This window comes from Trachurus japonicus, chromosome 17 (assembly GCF_045865225.1).
Source record: "Trachurus japonicus isolate A0001 chromosome 17, Traja_1.0".
Classification (NCBI taxonomy): domain Eukaryota; kingdom Metazoa; phylum Chordata; class Actinopteri; order Carangiformes; family Carangidae; genus Trachurus; species Trachurus japonicus.
The window spans coordinates 19,657,049-19,684,100 of record NC_140923.1 but is presented as its reverse complement, the minus strand read 5'-3'; the positions used below and the strand labels follow the sequence as shown (position 1 = coordinate 19,684,100).

Genomic DNA, 27,052 nt, shown 5'->3' with positions numbered 1-27,052 from the left:
CTCCACTCAGCTTCCCAGCCACAGCGAGCACCGCCATTTTCCTTCCGTTCAGGCTGACCGAGTGACGGACAGACTATTATAGTGGCCGGTCCACCGGAGCATCCTGTACCCATCATCCTGTTCATCCGTCAGGTCCTCGCTCCTCCCTCCTCCTCCTCTCTTCCACTCTCCTCTAAGTGACGCACCGCTGTCCTCTCCTCCTCCTCCTCCTCCTCCTCTCCTCCTCCCTCCCTCCGCCGCTGCTGCTGCTGAAGCTGAAGCTGAGACTGACGCTGCCTCTCCCTCCCTCTCCCTCCCTCTCTCTCTCTCGCTCTCTTTCCCCGGCGGATTCTCCATGTATGGATGCGCTAAGGGAAGGGATGCTGTAGGCTGACCGAAGCCGGAGAGACACTCGCACGAATACGAGCTGGTGAGGAGATCGGTGAAGAAGGAGGCGCCGGAGGATCCTGAATGGGCAGAGGATTCACCCTCTGCGGTCGTCGAGTGCCGAGTTGCTGAGGTAAGACGCGGATCCTCGGAGATGTTTTTCACGGCGCAGCATCGCCACTGAAGGGTGTTACACCTCGGTGAGGACACCAGCTGTGTTTTCATGTGTGTGTGTGTTTGTAATTCCTCGGCCTTGTGTACATTAGAGGCGATAAATAAGGACGCTGCGTCAGGATGCTCAACGTTTGATTCCTTTGCTTTCAACAATTGTTTTATTTTTTATTTTTATATATATAGCTTAATCCACTTAGATCTTATTGCTGCTTTCTTAATCGGTTCGGTGGAAAAATATAAAAAGGAAATCGTCTTTGTTATTTAAGCTCTATAATAACGCGAGCTGACCTCCTTTCTGACGCAGTGTTGGATGATTTGGTGTCTGTGCCGTTTGTGTTTACGCGGCCTGTCTTTGAGGTGCGGCAGCCGAGGCAAGATGGAGGAGACAATATTTACATAGGTTAGAAATCTTCACCGTCTTTATTGCAAATATCTCCACGAATCCAACGAGAATGTGTTATTTACGCGTTTAAACGGGATCAACACCTGTCTTTTATAATGACAATGATGTTCAGGAGCCATTTGTTTGAGATTGGATGGGAGGATGAGATGTTGCGCCGCACTTGAGGCAAATAAATACACCATTATAAATCATAGAGACGCCAGTCATGAGCTGATGTAACATTTCATATTTTCAAGGAGAAATATCTGCAGGTAGGGGAGTGATTGTAATCATTATAAACATGAGGTTAAAACCATCCACCCCGCTGATTCCAGACAGTTTCATAACGTGTGTTGTTTTGAGTGGTGAGGAGGAGGCACAGCTTCAGCACAGTGCAGGCCTTCAGCCAGTGGTGGATGAGACATGGTGGGGAGGGGGATGATGCCCGAAGAATAAGCAGCCATTTTACTGTAGAGCAGGAGGGATGCTGATGATCTTCCTGCCAAATGATGGTCCAACCATTTAGTCATCGTGTTTTAGGAGCAGTGGGTCTCCGCCTGAAGCCGCGCTGACTGATCCAACGACCCTGAAAATGGAGGATGTGTCATGATAACAAGCCGCTGCCCTCAGTATGCAGCCATAAAAACAAAAACAAGCCATCAAAAATGCAGATACACTCTGATATTTAGGCTTAAAAACAAAACAAAACAAAACAAAACAAAACAACAATATCATGTGATGCAGAGATGTAATGAGACCACCACACGTCTTCTCCTGTTGTTCATACATCCAACAACAAACCCTTCTCTTCTCCTGTGCAGGTGCCAGGCGTGTGTCTGCGCAGCCACACGGATATCCAGCTCTTCTGCTCGCCCACACACCCACCGGCATCATGGCGGGGGCGTCAGTGAAGGTGGCGGTGAGGGTCCGGCCCTTCAACTCCAGAGAGATCTCGAAGGACAGCAAATGCATCATTCAGATGTCAGGAAACACCACAAGTGAGTGGAAACGCAACGTGTGTGAAATGGTGTGGCTGGAAATCATTAGAAGGAGCATTAGGACCGATGTGGACGAGGTGCTGCACAGTTTGGTCAGCACATGTTGTGAAGTGTATTGGGAGCAATAGAAACGCATGTTTACATGAATCTGTTCCCATGTTTCTCGATTTAAATTGCAATGTGTAAAATTAGAACATTTCCACATTCGGTTGCTTTAAAAACACACAAATATTTATAAATGAAGCTACATTCACATAAAAACATTGCACATTAAGAGGCTTAAAAAGAACACAGTTTGATGAATGCATGCAAATAATACATGGTATGTACTGCATGCAATGTGACACACATTTGTAGTGTGTAAATAACTGCCTTCCTTTTTTTTATATCCACTTTTTTCTATAAAGTAGAATACCCAACTCATTGTCTTTACACATAATACAGGATAAATCAGCAAAATAGCAAAAATGAACCTGAAGCATCAAACATGTCGATTTCCTTGGATCACATCACATGCATTGTAAATAGGGTGTATTTTGCTGTTATGAATGAATAGGTGAATGAGTAGACATTTATAGTAATGAGAAATTAGTGAAAATCCACTGGTCATGTTTATTTTGCATCTGCTTCAATAGCTTCAATCACAACATGTCCAGCCAGCAACGCATCGACTCTCTGGTCCTGTTTTATTTATTGGTTCACATCCCTGTGACCTACATTGAGCCAAGTTTAGCATTTAACCTCAGATATTTGTCTCGTAGGCAGCTTTTCCCTCCGGCAACAAGAGAGTGGGCAGGGAGGCACGCAGCGCGCTGGCAGCTATAGGCAGGAAAACAAAAGCTTCAGTCAGGCCTGAAGCCCGTCACTGTGTGTAGGATGTAGCGACCGCCGCAGCTCTCCGCTCTCATCATGCGAGCTGCTCTGACCAAAAAAAAAGACCCTGTTGTTCTGGTTGAGCCCAGACACGGGGGTCAGCTGATGCAAGTCTGTGTGTGTGTGTGTGTGTGTGTGTTTGTGCCTGTCGTTCCCGTCTGTGTTTTTAATGACCTCATTACATCCTAAAAGTGAAAGTTTGCTCTGTTATTTCACCTCATTAGCTTCAGTGACGGTGAGAGCTCAACGCTCTTTCTCTCATCTTATATTTCCCCGTGTCAGAGCCGCTCTGTGTTGTTCCTGGCTGAGTGCATGTTCCAGCAGGACGTACGTATCTGCTGCTGTGTTGAACTAGTCTGCAGGGGGCGACACAGTGGATTCAGTCTGCAGCCAACAGAGCGTCTGCTCCTGCTCTCTTCTTATTTCATATTCTAGATACGCTGCACCCCTCCCCTCTTTAAAAAGAAAGGATGACTGTGCATTTAAACCTGCTGGTGATGTGAACAATCCGCTCTGGTCTATTTATTGGTTTAGATTGATGTCAATTAATTTTATTCTGTCATAAATAACATTGAAATTAACAAATACTCATAAAAATAAAAATAAAAACAGGACACACAAAGGGTGTTAAAGAGAAGCATAACATTAGGATGTAGAGTTACAATCAGAATGAATTAAAGTATTCCCACAGTCTGGAGAACTGACAATGACTCGGCTGAAACCAAATCATGTCCAGGTTCATCAGTTTCTCAGGCGTCTAATTGATCGATCTGTTTTTCTGTGTTTCAGCGATCCTGAACCCCAAACAGCCGAAAGAAAACAAGAGCTTTAACTTTGACTTTTCTTACTGGTCACACACCACGGTGAGTTTCATGGCATCATTTCAGTTTTACCCCTCACAGCTAATACATGTTTACAGTCCTAGAAAATGAACGATAAATTGCCAATATCAGATGGAAAACACTGATCCAAAACTAAGTTTCTTTCTCTTTTTTATCCACCCCGCTCCCTCCACGTGTGCAGCCTGAGGACATCAACTATGCGTCCCAGGTGCAGGTGTACAGGGACATCGGAGAGGAGATGCTACTTCATGCTTTTGAAGGCTACAACGTGTGCATATTTGCATATGGTCAGACCGGAGCGGGCAAAAGCTACACCATGATGGGACGTCAGGAGAAAGACCAACAAGGAATCATACCTCTGGTAATAAAGCATATGAGACTAATTGTGTAAATATTGACAGTGAGAAAGCAAACGAAAGGAAAAGTCAGTGTATTTGTTATGAATTAATGTCAATGTGAGTGAAACATTTTCTATTTATATGTACATTTTTCCTTTAATCACTGTTAGAATGACTTCTATCCTCTGTTTTTCTAGCTGTGTGAGGACCTCTTCACCAAGTTCAATGACAGCAATAATGACAACAGCATGTCTTACTCTGTGGAGGTGAGTGGGCAGAGCTCTTCACAGTTTGTCCCAGTTCTTTAAAGGAGTATAAAATATCATATAGTATCATGAACATCAAGTCTACTGAGTGAATTCAGTTCTCATCTTATGTGAGTTTTTCAGAAAAATTAAAGGAAGCATCACAGATATTCCACGGGAGCAGCTGCTACTGTATTTATATTATTGTTCCAGACAGCTAGAAGCTAATTCACTTGATTTATTATCCTTTTATTGCCCCAAAAAACAATTTATGACAAGTAATGTATTTTTATGACATTACTGCCCGTTTGTCTTCTCCAGGTGAGTTACATGGAGATTTACTGTGAGCGTGTGCGTGACCTGCTTAACCCCAAAAACAAAGGCAACCTGCGGGTCAGAGAGCATCCTCTGATGGGACCCTACGTCGAAGACCTGTCCAAACTCGCTGTCACCTCCTACAACGACATCCAGGACCTGATGGACTCTGGAAACAAAGCCAGGTGACGGAGCTAGCAAGCTCAGAGTGAACGCTGGATCGACCGCAAGACAAGTGATGTGGTTGTGGTTAAATGAATCAGTGGATGTGTGAATTGTTTTTATTTATTTTTCCAGGACCGTGGCCGCTACCAACATGAACGAGACCAGCAGTCGCTCCCACGCCGTCTTCAACATCATCTTCACGCAGAAGAAACACGACATGGACAGTGAAAACACATCAGAGAAGGTGCAGACACCGAGCTCAGCTGTCACACCTGAGAGATCAACCGTGTCTGACAGAGAGATGTTTTTTTTTTTTTTTTGGCTTCTTAGAAAAACAAATCAATAACAATTATAATTTTTTTTTATTCTGAAACCTGTCACTGCTACAACGGAGCTGCTATGAGGCAGAAATCATTTTATTACCTTTTTACGACCAGTGTTGGACCATCTGCTGTGTCATTATCTGATGAGCATGCTGTGGTATTGATTGACAACAGCTCGTAAAGTTTTACGGCCAGTGCTCCCGGTGCCATTTCGGGTCGAAATGCATCGCTGTTGTGGGTGTTAATAATTTTTCATTGGGAGCAGTTTTGAGAAATATTTTCTGTCATGATGCAGGTCAGCAAGATCAGTCTGGTGGACTTAGCTGGGAGCGAGAGAGCCGACTCCACCGGAGCCAAAGGAACCAGACTGAAGGTGAGATGAAGGTTGTGTTTTTACTGTGTTGATGCTTCAGAGACATTTAATAGTAATCAAATCAAAAATGTTCCCATGAATAGACAAACAAATACGTCAAATGACTGATTGTTATTTCTTTGTATTTGCAGGAAGGAGCGAACATCAACAAGTCTTTAACCACACTGGGGAAAGTTATTTCTGCTCTGGCTGAAGTGGTGTGTTTCTGAACTCCTCATACACATACATATAAATGCTGCCAATTCATATTTCCTGTTCTGCAAATAACAAATGTTGGTATTTCTCTTCCAACTGTCAGGACTCCGCTCCAAACAAAGTAAGTAAAACAAACTACCACAACTTTAAAAAGACAAATAAGACGCACTCTGTATTTTTTCAGGGTCACTAACAAATGTATTTAATTTGTGAACAGAACAAGAAAAAGAAGAAGGTGGAGAGTTTTATTCCCTACAGAGACTCAGTCCTGACCTGGTTACTGAGGGAGAACTTGGGTACACAAACAGATTCTTCAAGTTTTTTTTATCATAAAAGCAACAACAACATTTTCCTGTGTCGACCAATGCCTCACCTTATATTGTGTCTTTTGTCTTTTAGGAGGAAACTCTCGCACAGCTATGGTGGCTGCTCTTAGCCCTGCTGACATTAACTATGATGAAACCCTCAGCACCCTGCGGTGAGAAAAAATATCAAGACATCAAATATCTTTGTAAAGATAATGAGAGCAGTTGTTTTCCCTGGGGAAAAAAAGCATTTTGAGGATACGGTCACACTTAAACCTTTAGAGGAGATGAACAGATTGGGGGTATTTTGTGCATATATTAGCATATTTCTGAGGAAAATGGACTTCACATTATGTAGCTGAGTAGTGTTGCATCGTTAATGGATACTTATAAAGGCCTAGTGATGCTTTTATACTTGTATATGCATGCACCATCATTTCTGTAATGTTTTTTCTTTCTTGGTATTGAAACTTACATCCATGCTCGCGTACTTCCACCATGAGCTGGTGAGTGTGGTTCAGTGTGGAGAGCCTGATGATCATGTTTACATCCTCTTGGCCTGTACACATCCAGCTACGCCGATCGGGCCAAACAGATCCGCTGCAACGCCGTGATCAACGAGGACCCCAACAACCGTCTGGTGCGCGAGCTGAAGGAGGAGGTGGCTCGCCTCAAGGACCTGCTGTACTCACAAGGCCTGGGAGACATCATAGAGAGTGAGTGTGACACAGGGAAACACGACTCTCTCACTCACAGAAATGCACATATATATATATATATATATACTATATAGGCTGACAAACACACATGCACAAACCTGCTTTTACAGTTCTTGTGCAGGTTGATTCTCTCCTCACGTTTTAAAACAGTATCTCTCACACATAGTCTGTTCTCTCCTCTGTCCTATCAGCGTATCGCTGCACCGGCCCCGTCATCACTGGTTTGAAATGTGTGTATAACTCTAGCCAGCCTGCGCTTTGCAACTAATAGAAATGAATCTTGAGCCTTTCTCTTCTACCACACCAGAGACCCGACTAACAACCGCCAAGAGACAATATGTTCAAATCAAATATGATATAAATCAGATATATATTTGTACAATTATAATTTAGAGCAACAAGAATTCCGCAAAATGGCCTCCTTTTTTCTTTTCATTAGTTCTCATTTCCATGGTAATTTGTGTTTTTTTTGGTTTTTTTTGGCTCTCTATCTAACATGGGAAGCTCTAACTATGTTTCTCCTTATAACACAACTTTAAATTGGCTTAAAGCTTTTGCACGGTGATCCCATGAGGACTCATTGCTTCTGCTGGGAGAGGCAGACGGCATCAAAGTCAGGGCTGGCACGAAACACGCCGTTTTAATGCCGCATTTCCTAAAACCCATTATTGGAGATCATGGAAGAAAGGACTGACTGAGAGGACGCCATTTTAGATTGCTGAGGAGCTCTTTTTTTGTTGCATCCTGGTTCTCTGTGTGTGGATCTAATTGAAGCTGTGAGTCAGGAGCTTTGAGGCCTGCACTGCCTGGAGCTCTGCTACCAAAGGCTGTGCTCAACACTTTCAAAGACATAAGGATATGCTTCACATGAAAAAAAAAAAAAAAAACACCAACCAAAACAAACAGAAAAAAAAACTGGGCTGTATTTGGTCTGTATGCATTGCAATGACACATGTATTTTTCATTCCTCCTTCGCACCATTCTCATGCTTGCGAGCTTTTTGAGTTTGTTTCTTTGTATTTGAGTGTCAGAGGAAAAAAAGAGAAGCCTCTGATTTCTAACTTTCAGTCTACTGCATTGGTTTGAGTTGCTCTTTTCTCTCTGTCTGCGTTGGCTTTGGTAAGCAAATGACCTCTTGCTTCCTTGATCCATTATTTGAGCTTTCTCTTCTTTTTTTTTGTTGTACTCCTCCCTGTCGTTCCCCTATTTTTTTCTGCGTGTTCCTCTCAATCCCCGTTGATGTCTTTCCTGAATTACCCGGCGTCTGCTTCGACGTTCCCTCGTTCTGTCTTTCCTTCCTTCCTTCCTTCCTTCCTTCCTTGCTCTCTTCCATGCAACGCCTCTCTCTCTGGCAGACCTGTGCGATTACAAGAACTTTGTGAATAATCGCCAGGCTGTCAATCAAAGGGGTGATCTCTCCACAGTGACCAACGTCATGACAGGAATGAGCCCCTCCCCCTCGCTCTCGGCCCTGTCCAGCCGCGCCGGGTCCATCGCCAACCTCCACGATCGTATCTTCAGCCCGGCCAGTGAGGAGGCCATCGAGAGGCTCAAGGTAGGAAAATTGGAGAAGTGAGAGTAGATGACGGGAGGGAAGAAGAAAATCTGAGGAAAAAAAGTCCTCCAACTCCAACTTGACTTTTCCAAAATCTGTTTTCATTGCACCAACAGGAAACTGAGAAGATCATTGCTGAGCTCAACGAGACCTGGGAGGAGAAGCTGCGTCGTACTGAAGCCATTCGCATGGATAGGTTGGTCCAAAATATCCATGCAGTATTTTCTGTTTGTTTTTTGTTTTTTTTAAATCCCTATGTTAGACCTGTGATGTCTGTAGCAACAGGGATGCCACCCGTTATTATGTTCTGATCCTTTGGCCTAAAACCTTCAGTATGTTCAACCGTTCAGCACCAACCTGGGCTGGTCAAGTCAAACTAAAACAAATGGACTTCACAGTGACTGTTAGAGCTTTTAAGATTAACAATAACTTTTCAAGACAAGTTGGTAAATAATCCTGCTGAAGTGTAAACTCATCATTTTGATGTCATTTTGTTAATGTTAGCCTGCTGACATTAACATTTACCTCAAAGCAGAGAACCTGGCTTGTTTAGGTCTCAGCTCTGTGCCTAAAATCCCTCACCTAACATAGTAAAATCATACTTTCTTCTCAACTACAACCTCATTGTTGCCATGACGATAACTTCTCTCCGTAGGGAGGCCCTGCTGGCTGAGATGGGTGTTGCCATGAGAGAAGACGGAGGCACCGTCGGTGTCTTTTCCCCGAAAAAGGTTAAGATGCTCCTCACTGTCGGACAGTAGCTTGATATTTCAACAATATTTATCTGAACTCGCACAAACACACATAAAAAATACCACTCGTTATCTCCACTTTTAGACCCCTCATCTTGTGAACCTGAACGAGGACCCACTGATGTCCGAGTGTCTGCTGTATTACATCAAAGACGGCACTACCAAGTGAGATTTTCAACTGTATCGCTTTGGAGATCTGATCCAGATACAGCGCTGTTGTCTGGGGATTTAACTCGTTTTAATCACCGTATCCTCCTGCAGGGTCGGCCGAGAGAATGCCAAGACTCGCCAAGACATTGTTCTCAGTGGCCATTTTATAAAGGATGAACACTGCACCTTCAGCAGCACCACGGGCCCTCAGGGAGAAGGTAAGTGGCCTCTGCTTTCTCTCTGGCCAGTTATGTAAAAGTGCAATGTTAAGAAACTGTTACATATTACAAATGAAGACCACCATATTGTAGAAACTAGGTTTTATAAATCTTTTCTTTTTAGGAATTGTCATCCTTGAGCCATGCGAAGGGACAGAGACGTACGTCAACGGGAAGAGAGTGACCTCACCCACTGTTCTGAGATCAGGTAAGTTTGAGGAAAAAGGTGGAAAACAAAGCCACTGCACAGAGAAGAGTTAATACAGGAATACAGCCTTCTGAGGATGCGAATATCAAATCAAGTCTGTGGCACAGAATTGGGCCCAAGGTTGAACAACAGAGTGAATTTCTATTGGAAAATGTCACTTTGTTCCCTAACGTCAGCTTTTTTAATATCCGTGTAATATCATCGTACAAAAGGGCAGTAACACTTTTTTTGTAATTTGATGTTTTGTTTTTTTTTTAACCAGGAAATCGCATCATCATGGGAAAAAGCCACGTGTTTCGCTTCAACGACCCGGAGCAGGCTCGCCTGGAGCGAGAGAGGACGCCGTGCGCCGAGACGCCAGTGGAGCCCGTCGACTGGGCCTTCGCTCAGAGAGAGCTGCTGGAGAAACAAGGCATCGACATGAAGCAGGAGATGGAGCAGAGGTGTGTGTGTGTGTGTGTGTGTGTGTGTGTAGAAGGATGTGAAATTCATGACCTTGATACACTCATTTACTTAGATGTAATTATATAATGTTTGATTTCAGGCTTCAGGAGCTTGAGGATCAGTACCGTAAAGAGAGAGAGGAGGCCAGTAACCTGCTGGAGCAGCAGAGACTGGTGAGAGAAAGCTGCACTTGACAATGTGCAGACGTGACATTAATATTTTATTCCAAGAAAACAGAATAATAGCTGATAAACTCAGTCCGTTCCTGGTCTGGATCACTGGATCATGCATTTTCTTTCAGGACTATGAGAGTAAACTGGAGGCTCTGCAGAAACAAGTGGACTCTCGCTACCTGGAGTCGCCCGAGGAGGAGGAGGAGCCTGAAGAAGAAGGTGATACTTTTATGTTAAACTCTTTCTTTCTTTCTTTCTTTCTTTCTCTTTCTTTTTATTTATTCCAGTCAAGGCAATTTCACAATGTGACAATATCATAGCAAATCACAACAAACTCTGACTGACACAAATAAAGCATTTCTCTGTCGTGATTTTATTGGATTGCATTTTATTCACATATCAACTCTTTTCTCTCTGCAGTGCCCTGGACGAAGCGTGAGACCGAGCTGGCTCTGTGGGCTTTCAGAAAGTGGCGTTTCTACCAGTTCACCTCTCTCAGGGATCTGCTCTGGGGCAACGCCATCTTCCTCAAGGAGGCCAACGCCATCAGTGTGGAGCTGAAGAAGAAGGTGGGACATCAGAAAACATGGCAGATGTCTACGTTTCCATAGGCAGCACTAACATCTGGTTGTTGTTACCTCCATAAAAGCATTATAGTCTGCTCAAACCACTGGAGGTTCCTCATTTCTCAAAGTCACATTTATTTTAATGTGACTCCGGTGCTCTGGAGACACAGTGAAGTGTATCAAGTGTCTGCCGGGGGCCATTGTGGATTTAATTGGATTTGCATCAATGCAAGTCTCCTGAAAAATAATTGATTGTCTGGATTTGCCATAATGCCTCTAGTGCATGAGTCGTCTGAATTCAACATACAGCACAATAATCTGAAAATGCTGGAGCCGCTCTGTCTAGTGTGTAGGAACAAGAATAGTGTTTGAAATCATATAGGCATCCTTATTAGATTTTTTACATACTATATGAGACTGTAGGTTAATAACAAGCAGTCACTGACATTTTAGGCCTTGTGTCGTCCACAGGTGCAGTTCCAGTTCGTCCTGTTGACAGACACCCTGTACTCTCCTCTGCCGCCGGACCTTCTGCCCCCCTGCGTGGCCAAAGAGAGAGAGCGGCGCCCTTTCCCGCAGACCATTGTAGCTGTTGAAGTACAGGATCAGAAGAACGGAGCCACACATTACTGGACTCTGGAGAAACTCAGGTACAAGAGATCTGTGCATTAGTGGGTCTAAGCTGCTTCCAGGGTAAAGCTTTTACTTGTTTACGATCATTTTAAAGAAACATGGGAATTCATATCGTCAACATCCAGTGTGGATCATATGAACAATACAGCATGCGTAGCTGTAACTCACATAACACCTATGCTAATAAAAGCTATTTAAAAGAATATGAGAGCTATGATACAAAGATATAAAAAGCCATGTCATCTTTTATAAACATGCTCTATTGCCTTCTTGTTTTTTAACATCTGTGTGTTTTCTGCTGCCCCCTGCAGACAGAGGCTGGACCTGATGAGAGAAATGTACGACCGCGCTGCAGAGCTCCCCAGCAGCGCCGTGGAGGACTGCGACCACGCCCTGACCGGAGGCGACCCCTTCTACGACCGCTTCCCCTGGTTCCGCCTGGTCGGCAGGTGAGTGAGTCACCACCAGACCCCCTGACGTCATCTGCACTTCCTGCTCTGTTACTGCGCAATAAAATGCTTTGCCAGAAACCAGAAACGGCCGGCCTCATCATCGCTCCCTTGTGTCTTCTCCTCAGGGCTTTTGTGTACCTGAGTAACCTGCTGTACCCGGTGCCCCTGGTGCATCGCGTGGCCATCGTCAGCGAGAAAGGAGAGGTGAAGGGCTTCCTCAGAGTGGCTGTGCAGGCTATCTCAGGTACCAGTATTAGTCTAACAGTAACATGACCAGTAGGGCTGGGGACGATATGCTTTTCTCCCGATTTGATATTTTGGATGCCGATTCGATTTAAATTGTGATTCGATTTTCAGTCTGCATTCAAACAGTTGAATGATTATGATTGTCTACGGACTATTCCAGGAACCATTTCCCCAAAAAATACACATCACATGTAGGCTAAGTCAGTTTTTAAGATTTATTCAACAGCAATATATATATGTTTACTCTCTTTACAAAAGCCTGGACTGCAAGAGGCAAAAATAAAAGAGTATAGAAAAAACAGGCTTCTGAAACCTTTCTGACAAAATGAGATATAGACTGAGGTAAACTGCTACATTTTAACATTTATCTGCACACAAATACTGTAGGAGCCTATAAATTAACATACTCCATTATAAAGTGAACTTAAACCCTTTTCAAAACCTGGACTCTCTGTTTGTAAAAAGGTGAACAAATGCACATTGCACAATATAAAAAAAGATTTTTTTTAAATTCTGTGTCTGTGTCTCTTCAGCTGATGAGGAAGCCCCTGATTACGGCTCTGGTGTGAGGCAGTCAGGCACTGCCAAGATCTCCTTTGAAGACAAACAGTTTGAGAAGGTGCTTTATAATGGTTTCCTCTGAATGTGTCCTAAACAACAACAAAAAATATGATGAACGTCATTAAAATCAATTGGAAATGGGTGCAATATGAATTTCTGCAATTTTCTGCCGATGATAACGTCGGGTGTAAATGTGACTCATCTCGTTTCAGTTCCAGACTGAGTCGTGCCCCGGTGGTTTGTCGCACTCCAACACCTCGCAGGAGGAGCTGCGCATCGTTGAGGGAGAAGGACAAACCGCCGAGATAGGGATCTCTGCGGATGAAGTCAACAATAACACTTGTACGGGTGAGAAGTTTGTGCGGGGACTTGAAATCACGCTGCTCTGTTCATCTTGACTGAGCTGATGATCTCAAGGCTCTGATATCTAAAAGAAAACTATTAAGCCGGGCATGACAAATTTACAAATTTACCAAATTTATGAAAGATTTTGTATATCACCAAAATTATGAAAACATATCGGGATTTTTCTCTCCATACACACCCAGTTAAAGGTCCAGTGTGTAGTAATATGGGGGTAAAACCGTGATATCTTTTTTTCATTTCATTTATTGTTTATTTGTTTGAGGATAGTGCACATTTATGAACAGTTAACGCCATGGCATCCTATAAGTGTGCCGGATTTAGTCAGAGCTAGTTTCCATCCGCGTTAATTTGCCGCTCTCACTCCCCTCACCCCTCCTGTCGGCAAAGTGACGGTGGCCTCCGAGGACAAAAACACTTGTCTTCCACGACTGGAAGTATTTCAGGAGCGATGAGGTGAAGATCTAAACCATTTTACGATATGTCTGCTGTTTCCTCCTCCTCCTTCTTTCCTTCCGCCTTTTCCTCGTTGGTTTATTTATTTATGAACGCAAAACTCACAAATCGTGCTCTCTGGTTGGCTGGATTTTCTGTTCGGGCTGCCGTACAAACACGGCGGCGCAAGATGGCGACACTCTAAAGCAAGACCTCCGCTATATGCATATATAAAAGAATAATTATAATACCAAACAAATTTTATTTTATAGCGATTATACACTTATACAAATATATTCATGAGTAGTATAGTCAGACTTTGCCAATAAACCTTGCCAATTATTACACACTGAACCTTTAAAAGCATACTCATCCATATATTTCAGCGCTGACTCATGTTACTGCAGTGCTATAACAAAAACAGATTCATCATAAAATAATCTCACTGTGTTCATCTGTGTGTCTTTGTCTAAAGTTGACATCCTGGAGGCTCCCAACAGTCCGGTGAAGAGCCAGGGTCTGGGTCTGGATCTGCCTCTGGACCTCTCCCCAGAGAAAGCTCTGTCCCACCTGAAGATCGGCAGCACCTTCACCTTCAGAGTGACCGTCCTACAGGCCTCCAGCATCTCGGCCGAATACGCCGACATCTTCTGCCAGTTCAAGTGAGTGAACAGTAACACCTCAGGCTCTCGGTTATTTTTTTTTTTTGTGATCAAGTTTTTATTATTTCATCCCCCCCCGCCCCTTTTTACAATATGCCCACATTAAGTCAAATTCACAGCTACACAATTGACATATATACATACACCACCTTAAATCATACATATACCACTGTACATCGTACATATACCACCATACATCGTATATAAAATGTGTACGTCATAACCATGCTCTCGGTTATTTGTGGTTTTTAGATCCATACATGTTAACCAGAGTGCGTTTGTGTTGTAGTCAGCTTGGGTTAAAAAAAAAACAAATCACAATGGTTTCACTCATTTCAGCTTCATCCACCGTCATGATGAAGCTTTCTCCACTGAACCACTGAAGAACACCGGCAGAGGACCTCCGCTCGGCTTCTACCACGTACAAAATGTCAGCACTGAACTCAGTATTTACTCCTAAAATAAACAAATATTAATTCATTAGCTGTCAGCATGCTGCTAGAACATATGATTGAGGCATTTAGTTGTATTTTAATTCCTCCTTTCCACTCTCAGATCACAGTGGAGGTGACCAAGTCCTTTGTGGAGTACATTAAGACTCAGCCCATCGTCTTCGAGGTGTTCGGTCACTATCAGAAACAGCCCTTCCCTCCTCTCTGCAAAGACCTGATCAGGTCAGGAGGATATTTGAACTTTAACTTCCTTACAGCTGATGACTAACTGGGAACTGAGAAAAGAGTTCCCTCATGGTCTAATTTTCCTTCTTTCGTCTTTCAGTCCGCTGAGACCCTCGAGGAGGCAGTTCCCCAGGGTCATGCCTTTATCCAAACCAGGTTAGCAGCTTCTCAGAGTATCAGATATATTTATTTGTCATTTATTTTATTGTGCCACCTGTTATAAATTGGATATTTAGATTTAGGTAATGATTTGTTGTAATCTATAATAATCTATATAAAAACCAAATCTCATTTAAATAGAACAAACTGCTTCTTGCTCATATGTGGTTAAATAAATAAATTAGTTCTATATTTCATCAACTGATTAATCTGATGGATAATATACGGTGCAGTTTGAAGATGTCAAACTGTCATAATTGAGTGGTAATTTTATTAAAAGGCAATTATCTGAAATGTGGAGAAGGAAATATTTGGTATATCTAACAGTGACCATGGCCGTTGATGATTTGTGATCTTGGGCAATATTGATAAAACTGACTTGACTATAAATAGTGAAGCTCTAACTCACCAAGGGTTAGTCTTTAATTTGATTCTCACTGGAGTCTGGTTAGATACAATCTGTCCTGTCTTCGTAGTGCCGGCCACGAAGCTCAGCACTCTGACTCGCTCCACCGCCGGACCATGTCACGCCAAATACGACCTCATGGTATTCTTTGAGATCTGTGAGCTGGAGGCCAATGGAGAGTGAGTCGTTACCTTTTATTAGTCGTGTTGGTGCTTTGATACAATAAAACAACCACATACACAAAGAGGCTACTTTCCCTGACAGCAGCAGCATCGGTTTAATGTGTGTGTGTGTGTGTGTGTGTTATTTCTCTGTCTCCAGCTACATCCCCGCTGTCGTTGACCACAGAGGTGGGATGCCCTGTCACGGCACGTACCTCTTACATCAGGTCTGTTCACATTTCACCAAACTACTGTATAGATATATTTTTATATTTAAATGAATCATGTCAATCGCAGCTGTATAGAATATATATATATATTTTTTTTACAATTCAAAGAATCATGTCCAACCCTCCTGTAACTATGTAAATGTACTTCTTCTGTTATCTACTGGTCTGTTGTATGTTTTGGGGACTACGGATGTAATTTAGCACATGTGCTAAATCCGGTGTATTTACTGTGGGTACTCTTGCACTCACTGTCCATTAATATGCATTGTCCTGACTAAATAAACAAATAAAGTAAAATAAAGTGTCCCTAAAAGGTTATTAATAGACTTCAGAGTGATCAGTATCTGTAGATGATATATATATATATACCCACTGATCTGTGGCTTTTAGATTTTCTTATTTCTATTAAACAGAAATGATGAAGTTTGAAAATTTGAAACATCAGCCACATTTAACACATCCAGTCTATTCAACTCTTCAATCTCAGCATGAAACACATTGATCTTTACCGGTGAAACTCCAGTAACAAACTGGTTTGTGTCTTCTCTCGTCCCCACAGGGCATTCAGAGGAGGATCACAGTCACCATCGCTCATGAAACAGGAAATGATATTGAGTGGAAAGAGGTGAAGGAGCTGGTTATTGGTGAGTAATGAGGACAATTAAAAACTTTTTTTGGAAAAAAACACATCTTTAAATGTATTTTTTTGAATAATATCTTGTCACTGAAGTGCTCTGATGATGACTTGTTTGCCTTCAGGTCGCATTCGAAACACCCCAGAGGCCGATGAGACCATCATAGACCCCAACATCCTCTCCCTCAACATCCTGTCGTCTGGATACTTCTGGCCAAAACATGACGACAAGTAAATAAATGTCCACACTTGTTCTTTTCCTTTCATGTTGTTCACTTTATTTTAAGTATTTTCCTCTTTTAATTTATTCTTAAAAGTGTATTTGATACAATTTATCAAATAGATAGATCAGTTGCTTCTTTTCTTTATTTTTTGTGTCGCTTGAACATGTCTTTATAATCAAATACAATTTTTGCTTCAATGCACTTTTCAGTTTGCATGGATCAGTATTATTTGCTGAGTTTTTAACTTTTAACAGCTTCAGTTAAAAGTTTCTAACTCCTGTCCTTTTTCTCTTTATTCTTTGTTAATGGCAGCGTCTCCTTGGGAGTTGATCATAGGTATAATGACAATCATTTTTTAAAATCTTTAATCTTCAATTATTGTTTCTTATAACAACATATCCTACTGCTCTTAGCTGCTTTTTTGCCAGGTTGGCTCTTTTCTCTTCAAACCCACGCACATAGATGATGACGTTTTGTTTCTGTCATGTCAGAACTTTCTACCGTTTCGAGGCGGCATGGGACAGCTCCATGCACAACTCTCTGCTCCTGAACAGAGTCACTCCATACGCGGAGAAGATCTACATCACCCTCTCTGCTTATCTCGAGGTACCGGAGGGAAAGTTGTTATTTTTTTTGTCTCAACTATTTATTCAAAACTGATAAAAGTTCAGACATGTGAATGGTTTCTGATTTGTTGCTTTCCTATGTTGTTTAACTAGATGGAGAACTGCACTCAGCCCACAGTGATCACCAAAGATTTCTGCATGGTGTTTTACTCGCGTGACACCAAGCTGCCTGCCTCTCGCTCCATAAGAAACCTCTTCAGCACCGGCTGCCTCCGGCCCTCTGAGAGGTGCACATTCACAGAGTCACACAGTCTGAATATCGCACTTGTTCCAGACTTTTTAATTGTAAATTGTAGGTTAATTGCCAATCACCTCTCTTTGAAATTCACCATTGAACTGTTGCATGTCTCCATCTCAGTAACCGTGTCACAGGCGTCTATGAAGTCACTCTCTGCCATGTGGCCGACAATGGAAGTCCAGGTGAGATAAAAAAGAGAATGAGAAAACTATATCTATAGAAATAATGTGAGTTGTTGTGTTTTGCTGTGCTAAAAGTGTGGACTTTTATTCTTCCTTCTCATCAGGCATGCAGCGTCGTCGCAGGCGCGTGCTGGACACCTCTGTGGCCTACGTCCGAGGAGAAGAGAACCTGGCCGGATGGAGGCCTCGTAGCGACAGCCTCATCCTCGACCACCAGTGGGAGCTGGAGAAACTCAGCTTACTGCAGGAGGTCAGTGTGCAAACTGAAGAGGTGACACCTGCAAGTGCAAGTGATGTGTTTAGTGAGTTTTAGCTTCATAGAATCAGTCTAAATTTTGATTCCAGTTCATTTTTGCTACAAACAACCAGACCACGTCACCAAATTTGAAAAACTATTTTGCTGTAACTCATTTTCCTGATAATTCACACAGGCTTTAATGATTCATTGATCTCAGAAACAACAGAACATAATCTAATTCATACATAAACCATGATTGATGGTGGCAGAACAATTGCAATACTTGAAATTGGAAATTGAAATGACACACTTTTGATCCTGTTGTAAGTTTGCATGTGCTTGTGGTTTTAGGTGGAGAAGACCAGGCACTACTTGCTGCTGCGGGAGAAGCTGGAGGCGACTCTGCAGGCGGGGCAGGAGGCGCTCTACAAGAGCAGCGACATCAGCGACTTTGCAAAGAGTCCCGTCTTCAGCCACAGTCCCGGCAGCGGCAGCCCTGCCCTCGAGAGCCCCAACCAGAGGCAGAGGGAGCTGGCTGCCAAGGTGACTGCTGATCTTCGAGGCCTCGCAAAGTTTTTGCCTCATCTTATCCTGTGTCCAGCATAATCTAAAAAAAATAATGTTTTTTTTTTTTAATTTCCTGTCTTTAGTGTCTGCGTCTGCTGATGCACACCTTCAACAGGGAGTACAGCCAGGTGAGCAGCAGTGCCAGTGAGAGCAAGGTGAGCCCCAGCCTAGGCCCTCTAACCCGGCCCAGTAATCCTTCTAAACCTAACGTTTACTGCTGTACCCTTACAAAATATTTAAGCCCCGCCCTTCACCCACCCTCTCCCTCCGCATTTAACTCATTTAATAATTTGTTGTGCACACATTTGTGTCTTTTTTTTCTTCCCCAGCCCATCTAATTTTATATCACTCACTTCTTAAACATCTCTTATCTGTCTTAATAATCCCTCAGCAGATTTAGGATAATATTGACCAAGGTCCCCTGTTAAATTCTTTCTGTCATAACCCATGTGGCCATATTTTATCTTTTTAATTTAGTTGTATTTGCTCCTTTTCCCCCGACCTCACCCCTCACTGTCCCTCCTCCTCCCAGACTGCGAGGCTTCCACTAACCTGATCTTACTCCTGCATGTTAACATATTAATCAGCGAGGGGCTCTTAGACATAATGAGGATCTGTGATACACCGTGGTTACACACATGGTTCTGCAATACATAACTATAAAAAATGACAAATTGTCTGACTGAGTTGTTTTCTGAATGCATGTCTGTGTTGTACGTGCTTAATTGTTTGCCGGTATGTTTTGTCTGTATCTGTTTGTCCCCTGGGTCTTGTGTGTGTGTGTTCTTCTCCATGCATTTGTGTGTGTGTGTGTGTAAATGTGTGGGTGTGTTTTAGCTTTCTGAGATGTCTGCATCACTAATGAGGGAATCGTCATCGTCTCTGAGTACACTCACTCCATCCTCTACCTGCCCGTCACTGGTCGAGGGACACTATGACATCAGGTACGTACATGCTCTAACCTTAATTTCATGGGTTAGTTAAATAGTTGTTGTTTTTTTCCATCTACATTAAACAGGTTGTTGGTGCCTCTGTAAATGCAAAACATTTACATGTCTGAAGATGATGTTTTTTCCAGGGTATCTAGGATCTCGTAAAAACCAGTTAAGACCTGAAAATCTCAATCTCACTTGTTACAAACTGAATCACTCTTGAATGGCCCATTGGTTACTGTAGCTGTAGCTTGGTATTGTGCTTTCATAAAGGTGGACTTGCAAGAGGCCGATTGAAATTAAAAAGCAAAGAGTGAAAATCAGTGCAGCACAGACCAAGATGCCTCAACTTTTAGCCCATAGTGTCGTTCAAGCTCATAAAGCCCTGGGTCCTACATTTCCCATGATGCAGCTCAGCAGCTTTCATTAATTAGCCCTTCCCTGACTGGTTAATTCTTGTGTCCTCAACTTTTGACCGCCTAATTTTGTAACCTAATAACATAATCATGTTATATGAATTTACACTTTGAAGTTTTGTATATGTCAAATGATATTAATTTTCCCATTTAGAGCAACGTGTACACGAGGAGAATGAAGTATCATGGGTTATTGCTTTAACTGAACTTGTACAAAACCGCAGTTTCATTGATGAGCCGTTACTGCTCAAAACTGTCCCTTCACTTTTAACATTTTGTGAATGAATTCAAAGGCTTTGTGTTATGATGTCCAGAGACTTGTTTACTTGCAATACCGCCTGTTTGTCACATTATTAACGTGTTATCTGTGTTGTGAAGACACACTGAACCCGGTTCAGGAGCGTCCACCCCAGACCTGGACCCGTACAGCCCCGTGGACAGAAAGAAGGCTTTCAGAGGATGCACCTTCGTTCCTGACATACAGGAGATCCGTGTCAGGTCAGGCTGCACAATCTGCACTCAGCTGATTTCATTTAGGGAATAAACATCATTTAAGAGCAGGTATGATCAAGTTTTACTCATTTTGTCTTAAACATTATTCATTTTTTAATTATATGCAGCCCCATTGTGTCAAAGAAGGGCTACCTGCATTTCCTGGAGCCTCACACCAGCGGCTGGGTGAAGCGCTACGTGGTGGTGCGCAGGCCCTACGTCTACCTGTACCGCAGCGAGAGGGACAGCGTTGAGCGAGCTGTCATCAACCTGTCGTCTGCAAAGGTGGAATACAGCGAGGACAAACAGACCTTACTGCGGGTACGGCTCAGCTTCAGCTCAATAGTCAAACTGATTTCTAAATAATAATAATAATAATAAAAAAAGCATTAACTCGGTGAACCTGAATGAACTTGAGTAACCTCAGGGTTTTAAATGTCTCCAGACTCCAAACACATTTGCTGTGTGCACCGAGCACCGTGGGATACTGCTGCAGGCCACCAACGACAAAGAGATGCATGACTGGCTGTACGCTTTCAACCCTCTGTTAGCCGGCACCATCAGGTGGGTGGAGGAGAAAATCCAACCTGAAAAATAAATGACTGTTGGTTGGTTTAGTAGAACTGCAGTAATCCTATATCCTAGAGAGAAACTGATATGTAATTGTTATTTATAACAATTGTATTCAGTACTAACTTCTTTGCTCATAGAGGTGTGTTCAATTTAGATTTAGCTCAGAGCTGTTTCTAAACATTTTTCCCTCATGATGACCACTTAAAATAAAGTCATGTCAACTTGTGAACCCTCAACATACTGTAGGTCATAGGCCTTAGTTAGAACAGGAGACGTGAGCTGTTCAGCAAAAGAGTGACCACTCTTCTTAAAGGGATATTTTATCCGTAGGATTTTTAGAGGCATGAAGAGGTGATATTTTTCAGTATTTCTTAAGACTAAAGGAAAAATTGCAGCAAAAATGCAGCATTTTGTGAAATGAACATGTTCACACATTCACAAATATTCATGTTCAGTATTTTAGTGAGTACTTTGCTGGCCTGGTGTATAAAAGTAGACAAGTCCATTCAGAATCAAATGTGGATGGAGAGAAACATCCATGTATTTATTTTGCACATGCATGTTGTCAGTGCACTCAAGCTGCCAGGGACTAGCTGGTGAACGTAGTGCACCATTTGGCAGCAAAAAGCCAGATACTCTCTCGAGAGCTGGTGGAGACCCAAAATGGAGCTAAAAGAGACTGAATACTGGATTCCCATTGTCCAGATGGCCAGAAACATGACTGCAAAGGAAAAATGATGTTTGCCTGGTGATGCCTGAATAATGTGTTCGTAACATCTTCACGACGTCAATTAAAAAGATGACATCTTGATGTCGCAGCTTATTATTATACTCACAAGTTGAAAGAAATTCCTCCAGAACCCAAGTAGTGCTTTGTTCCAGGAAAATTCCTAAGAAAATATTAGATGATGATGGGGGCTGTAAAATATTGTTGTTGTTTTAAAAAATTTTTTTTTATATGTATATATTGTACGATTTACTTTTCTCCTAATTTCCCATTTCAGGTCAAAGCTCTCCCGGAGAAAGTCAGTCCAGTCGGTCCCGTCTGCTCAGAGGATGTGAGAGGTGAACCAGCCTGGTGGAAGAACAAAATAAAACAAAACAATACAATCTAAAAGCTCCGCTCACCATCCTGCTCTAATGAACATTGACCATTTAAACAACCTTATACATAAAACCATTCAAGTACCCTTGTAAATGAATCCACTCTGTCGCTCATCCCAAAGCCCAACAAAACCGTCCCTTCTCTCTTTTTGCAGTCGACACCTCAAACTCTGCATGGTGTGCGCCCTCCTGACCATTAGAAGAATACATAAGAAAAGCTAACCACCCAGACATGTTAATTAACTTACCTTTGCTGGGCATTTGGACTAGTTCTGATTAGTTTTCATAGACATGTAGATATCTGTCATCTGTGAGGCCACCAAATCCCTGTAGAAAGTTGATATGTGCTCAGTCCCTCCCTCATCTATCCTTAACTGAAGTCCCAGTTGTTCAACCAACCATCCATGTATTTCTAATTAACGCCATCAGGCGAGGGGGAACATGAAAGCATTACACTGGATGTTTCTCTGTGTAGAAGAAGTGTGTTAAGTGCAGGGACGACAGCTCCACATGCATCCATTCTACGAATACTGTACATTACCTCAGTTTGGAACGGCTTGGTGCTCTACAGCATAGAGTATTTGTTTCTCTGCAGAGGTTTCAGATAGCAGATCACTGATCAGTCATTTTAACACTGAAGTAGCATGAGGAGGGATTTGTTAGGACAAAGGGGTAAGTTGTACCTGTGTTGTCGTTTTTTTCTTAAACTGGTCTAATGAAAACTGAGTTCGTTGGCTAGACTAAGGCAAAAATAATCCACAATCAGGAGAGATAAGTCATGTCCTTGCCTTGTTCTTGATATGTGCTTTTTTTTTTCATGCCCATAGAGAAAAATATTATTTATTGTTGGGATCATAGGTTCCCTGCACTGTTACTTGTGACAGGATCACTGACCAGTTTTGTTGCATGGCACTTTATTGTCTTTATTGAGTTGATGTCTCGTATCATTTACTCAGTTGATTTAACCAAAGCACTGTTGTCTTGTTTTAATTGTTTTGAACACTGTCCACGGTGCAGTTGTGTTAGCAGACGGTTTTTGAGAATAACCAGATAACGTTTGAGAAATGTGCCAATTTGCTTTCTTAATGAGAAAGATAAGAAGATAGATACTGCTACAGTACAGCAAGCAGCTGGCTAGTTTAGCTTAGCTTAGCCAAGCTGTGCTTTTCTGAGCAGGAAAAGGGGTGGAAACAGTTTGCTGGGGCTTTTTCCATGGCTAATAAAATCAGCCTACTGGACCAAAACTTCTAAAGGTCACTAAGATGTTAAGACTTCACAGGAAGTTATGTGCTGCTAGACAACATCTGGAAAGACACAAATGAGATAATAAACAGTGAGGTCATCAATGAAGCTTCAGAAGTGTTGCCAGCTGGATTTTGGAACCACAGCCGGACTACCTGTCTCCCTGTGTTTCTTTACGCTAAGCTAACTGTCTTCCCAGCACAAACCTAAGAGTACCACCCTGGAGAGGAAGCAATCCTCATGCTAAATAATGTTGTAACAGGTTTCCTTCCCTTAGGGAACACCGGTCTTATGCATCACCTCTACATCTTCTCATCTAACTTCTCCCAAGAAAGCAAATAAGTGTATTTTTCAAAGCAATTTCTTCAAACTAATCAATTCTGCTTAAATTGAGTTTTATATTCATTTATATTATATCCTAAATTAATGTTTTATATGGCAAAAGCAGCAGGAGGACAACTGTACTGTATGCGTGTTGTTAGATTTGTATCAAATAAGCACTTATTGTGTCTGTTATGGGCCAGCAGAGTTGTTACATTAAGTAGGTTTACTATTTAAATCTCCTGTAGTAGCTAAAGGGAAAGTTGTAAATGATCGTGGACCTTTTGAGGGCAGTTGCTTTGAGTGGGCAAGAGCATTGCCCACGCACCAGATAGTGCCTCCCTTTCTTCACCTCTTTTTCTTCTCTCCCTCCCTCATCATCGTCTTGAACACCAACACTAAAGTTAGTTACATGTGTCTATAAGAGTGAGCTTTTATGTCAGAGTAGGACTAGTCAATGCTATGGATCTTTGTTTTTATATTGATTATCTACGTCAATGTTTTGGAGAGTGAATATTATCATTGATGCTTCATGGTATGTTGGTATAAAGCCTGTAACAGTACAGTACGGCGTATATCTCATCATCATTGACTCTAAATGTTGCATTTAAAAGAATTTCCCCTCTTAGCTTTTGTACTGTAGCTGCTAGATATTTGACAGCCTGGTGCTAGTGTTGGAAACCAGTACAGTATGTTTAGCTTTGGTGTTGTTATGACAACTATGTCAAGGACGGTTTAGTTTTATTTTTTATACTTTGACTTTATATTTCTATTTTGCATTGTACCAAGATGACCCCTTATTGTTGCTTGTTTACAAATAATACCAGTAGAATGAAACATTAATCTAAAAATCAGCTGGGTTACAATAGGTACTATTATGTATGTTTATTATATTATTTACATTTAATGGAGTACAAGTCACATCTATTCGTTTTTAAATCTTACACCAAAGACGTGGTCAGCCAGCCATTTCGTCTTTCTCATTTTATTTTGATTAAAATCAGATTATTGCCCAAATCTGATTTACAGTCGGTCGGCAGATAGTATTTAGGACTGTTTATGCCACAGGCCAACCAACCTGCTGGGCAGTGCAGCCTAATACTTTAAAAAGATCGGACAAAGGTTACGGATTTGTTGCTCCTTGTGACCCCAAAGAATTCGGTGCAACTGCATCGTTTGGATCATCTTGGTACAATCAACTTTATTTGATTGGTCAAAAGCTTATAGATATATTATGTATGCTGTCTGCTGGAACAGAAAACAAATGGAAAGTTATAATGATAGAGTTTTGAAAGATAGATTGTGTTCTTATAATATATTGCACTTAACGCACAAAGCATCTTTATTTAATATGATTTCATATGATGATGTTTTAAGAATGTATGGTTTGTGTTTAAAAACATGACGGCCCTGTTCTGAGAGGAGGATGAGACTAGATTCTGAAACTGTGCCATTTTCGCTTCAGCAATCAAACCACCACCAACACTGCACCAAACTTTACTGATTCTCTGTTTTTTTTTAGTTTACAACTGGCAGATGAAGTGCAATGCCTCCAATCCTAATAGTCCAAGGGTATCGTGTTTTAAAAATAAAAAAATAAAAAAAACACTTTGCAAGACAGTTTTAGTGCACTGGCCAATAATTGTAGAAAAGTAAATGAGTTGATTATTTCATATTTGGCTGCTTTTTAATTGTCATATAGCTCTGGATCAAAGCATGCAGGTCCACTTATCTTCTGCTGTACTCTGTCCCTCTCTCCTGCCTTACTGCTTGCTAATGACAACAGCTTTCCCCCCCTGAAGTGCTGCTTGTAAAGTATTGTCATTCATGATCCTTGTAATGACTAACTGGAAACCTTCCTCTTGGCTCTGTCTTGTATATAAATGGAGATTTTCTGTGTTGGGTCTCATCACACAGATGATATTAACTCTCTCTCTTCCTCTGTATACCATGATGAATAAGAATAACTGGCCTGCTGCTTCGTCAGGTGTCACCCCAGAGTTTAGGAGTGCTGACCGGGGATCAGTTTTGCACATTTCAGCTCATTGTGGATGAGGTTTGTTGTTGTGGAGCGGGTAGATGATCCCAGGTCCGTGCTCTGGCTCTGAGCTGCTTGACAGGAGCAGAGATGGGTCTTAGCCTGTGATGAAGTCTTAATCTCAGTGCTCACGTTTATCTTTTGAGTGTTCTGGAGTTTTTTCTCATGTCTGTGGACACGTAACAAAAGTTGTGAAGAAAAAAATAAGGCGAATAAATAAATGAGTGTTGAAACTTATGCAACATTTTAGTGTCATGTGTGTAATTGTTGCCGTTGTATTTTGTACATCATTTGTATTGTTCATGATGAGATGCTCACAGGAAACACGTTGATTCCAGTCATCTGTTAGATCTGACTCACAATGATATTGGTCCACTGACCCATCAGGCAGCAGATATACGCTACCCAAACATGTAAAAAAAAAAAAAAAAAAAAAAAAAAAAGCTATCACAGAATTTGATAATAACAAAAACAACTGGAGATTTTCCACAAAAACATTTCTAAAAACTGTGATGTGTTGAGTTCCTCAGGGATCAACTTTGGGACTACTACTATTTTTCACTTCATTTTTTGGTATCCATCAGTGTTTACTATCATAATCATCAATCAGCAGGGCATCAGTCATAATTTGAGTAGATGACTGATGTCCTACATTTTTCTGCAACTCATGAACAAGATTGTTTTTGTTGGTGGTAAATCTCAAAGGTAGGAGAAATTGATTTATTTCTAATATTGATCTCCACACAGGACAACATGGGTAAGGGAAAAAGTCCAGTTCTTTTTTTCTTTTTCTTTTTTTGAACATCAACAACATTAATAACATTAATTAGAGCAAAATGAATGAAACATGAAGGTGAAATTTAAACAATTGTACTGCCTTGATGCCTCTTAACAATTCATCTAGTTGTATGCAAACCAATAATTAGCAGTGTTGAAGGTCAAATTAAATATTTAGAGTTGATTAGCGAATATCGTTCCATATTTTAAACTTGTATGTCATTGCTCTGCCTCTGGTACATCAAACAGTAAAAGTAAAAATGTTTGTTACAGGCTGAGGCAGAAAAAAATCTACTAATGTAGGAAATAATGTGCTGCAGTTTGAGTTGAGCACATTATATCCTGACTGACACGTGCTCGAATGTTCACTGTAAAAATCGCTCTGTCCTGGTTTAACATGAAGAAAAAAAAGAAAGTCTCAAACTGTGCTGATGTAGCAAACTAAGAAATGGAAAACATATCATAATGCTGTTTTCACATCTGTTGTGTAACAGTTTGTACCTTTGCTCAGACTGAACACATGTGCCTCTGTGTGAGTGTGTGTGTGTGTGTGTGTGTGTGTGTGTGTGTGTGTGTGTGTGTGTGAGAGAGAGAGATTGTTCTGCTGTGTTTGTGCAGCCTTCCATTATTGATTATGTACTCACCATGTGCTCTGCTGCAGCAGGGCCAGTCTGACTAATCCCCTAATAACAGAGGCAGAAATACTGGGCTTGACACAAAGGCCCTGCACTGAGTGAGGGGCAGCTACCTCCCATCAGGCACTGAGGTTACAGCAGACCATTGA

The 27,052-nt window shown here is 41.8% G+C and overlaps 1 protein-coding gene across 5 annotated transcripts; it reads left to right on the top strand.

The window, feature by feature from the left end:
• Positions 1-8: 8 nt before the first annotated feature.
• kif1ab (kinesin family member 1Ab) lies at positions 9-25,728 on the top strand. 5 transcript variants are annotated; one of them, XM_085805065.1, is made up of 49 exons: positions 9-499; positions 1,744-1,920; positions 3,583-3,656; positions 3,817-3,996; positions 4,171-4,239; positions 4,540-4,718; positions 4,831-4,942; positions 5,317-5,394; positions 5,526-5,591; positions 5,693-5,710; positions 5,807-5,885; positions 5,989-6,067; positions 6,468-6,610; positions 6,805-6,843; positions 8,038-8,168; positions 8,285-8,364; positions 8,824-8,899; positions 9,006-9,085; positions 9,182-9,288; positions 9,413-9,496; positions 9,759-9,939; positions 10,041-10,113; positions 10,242-10,332; positions 10,534-10,682; positions 11,151-11,329; positions 11,624-11,761; positions 11,890-12,008; positions 12,544-12,629; positions 12,784-12,919; positions 13,845-14,031; positions 14,371-14,461; positions 14,587-14,705; positions 14,809-14,864; positions 15,344-15,452; positions 15,595-15,661; positions 16,224-16,308; positions 16,424-16,529; positions 16,835-16,858; positions 17,014-17,128; positions 17,242-17,375; positions 17,507-17,568; positions 17,673-17,818; positions 18,158-18,349; positions 18,457-18,528; positions 19,211-19,317; positions 20,100-20,219; positions 20,342-20,534; positions 20,659-20,777; positions 21,791-25,728. In XM_085805065.1, the coding sequence occupies exons 2-49, from the start codon at positions 1,815-1,817 to the stop codon at positions 21,846-21,848; spliced, it is 5,094 nt and encodes a 1,697-aa protein (XP_085661191.1). In that variant the 5' UTR covers positions 9-499; positions 1,744-1,814; the 3' UTR covers positions 21,849-25,728. The 5 variants fall into 5 exon arrangements, with proteins under 5 accessions (XP_085661191.1, XP_085661189.1, XP_085661193.1 ...); XM_085805063.1 differs by having other exon boundaries at positions 7,969-8,168; XM_085805067.1 differs by lacking the exon at positions 6,805-6,843.
• Positions 25,729-27,052: the final 1,324 nt, after the last annotated feature.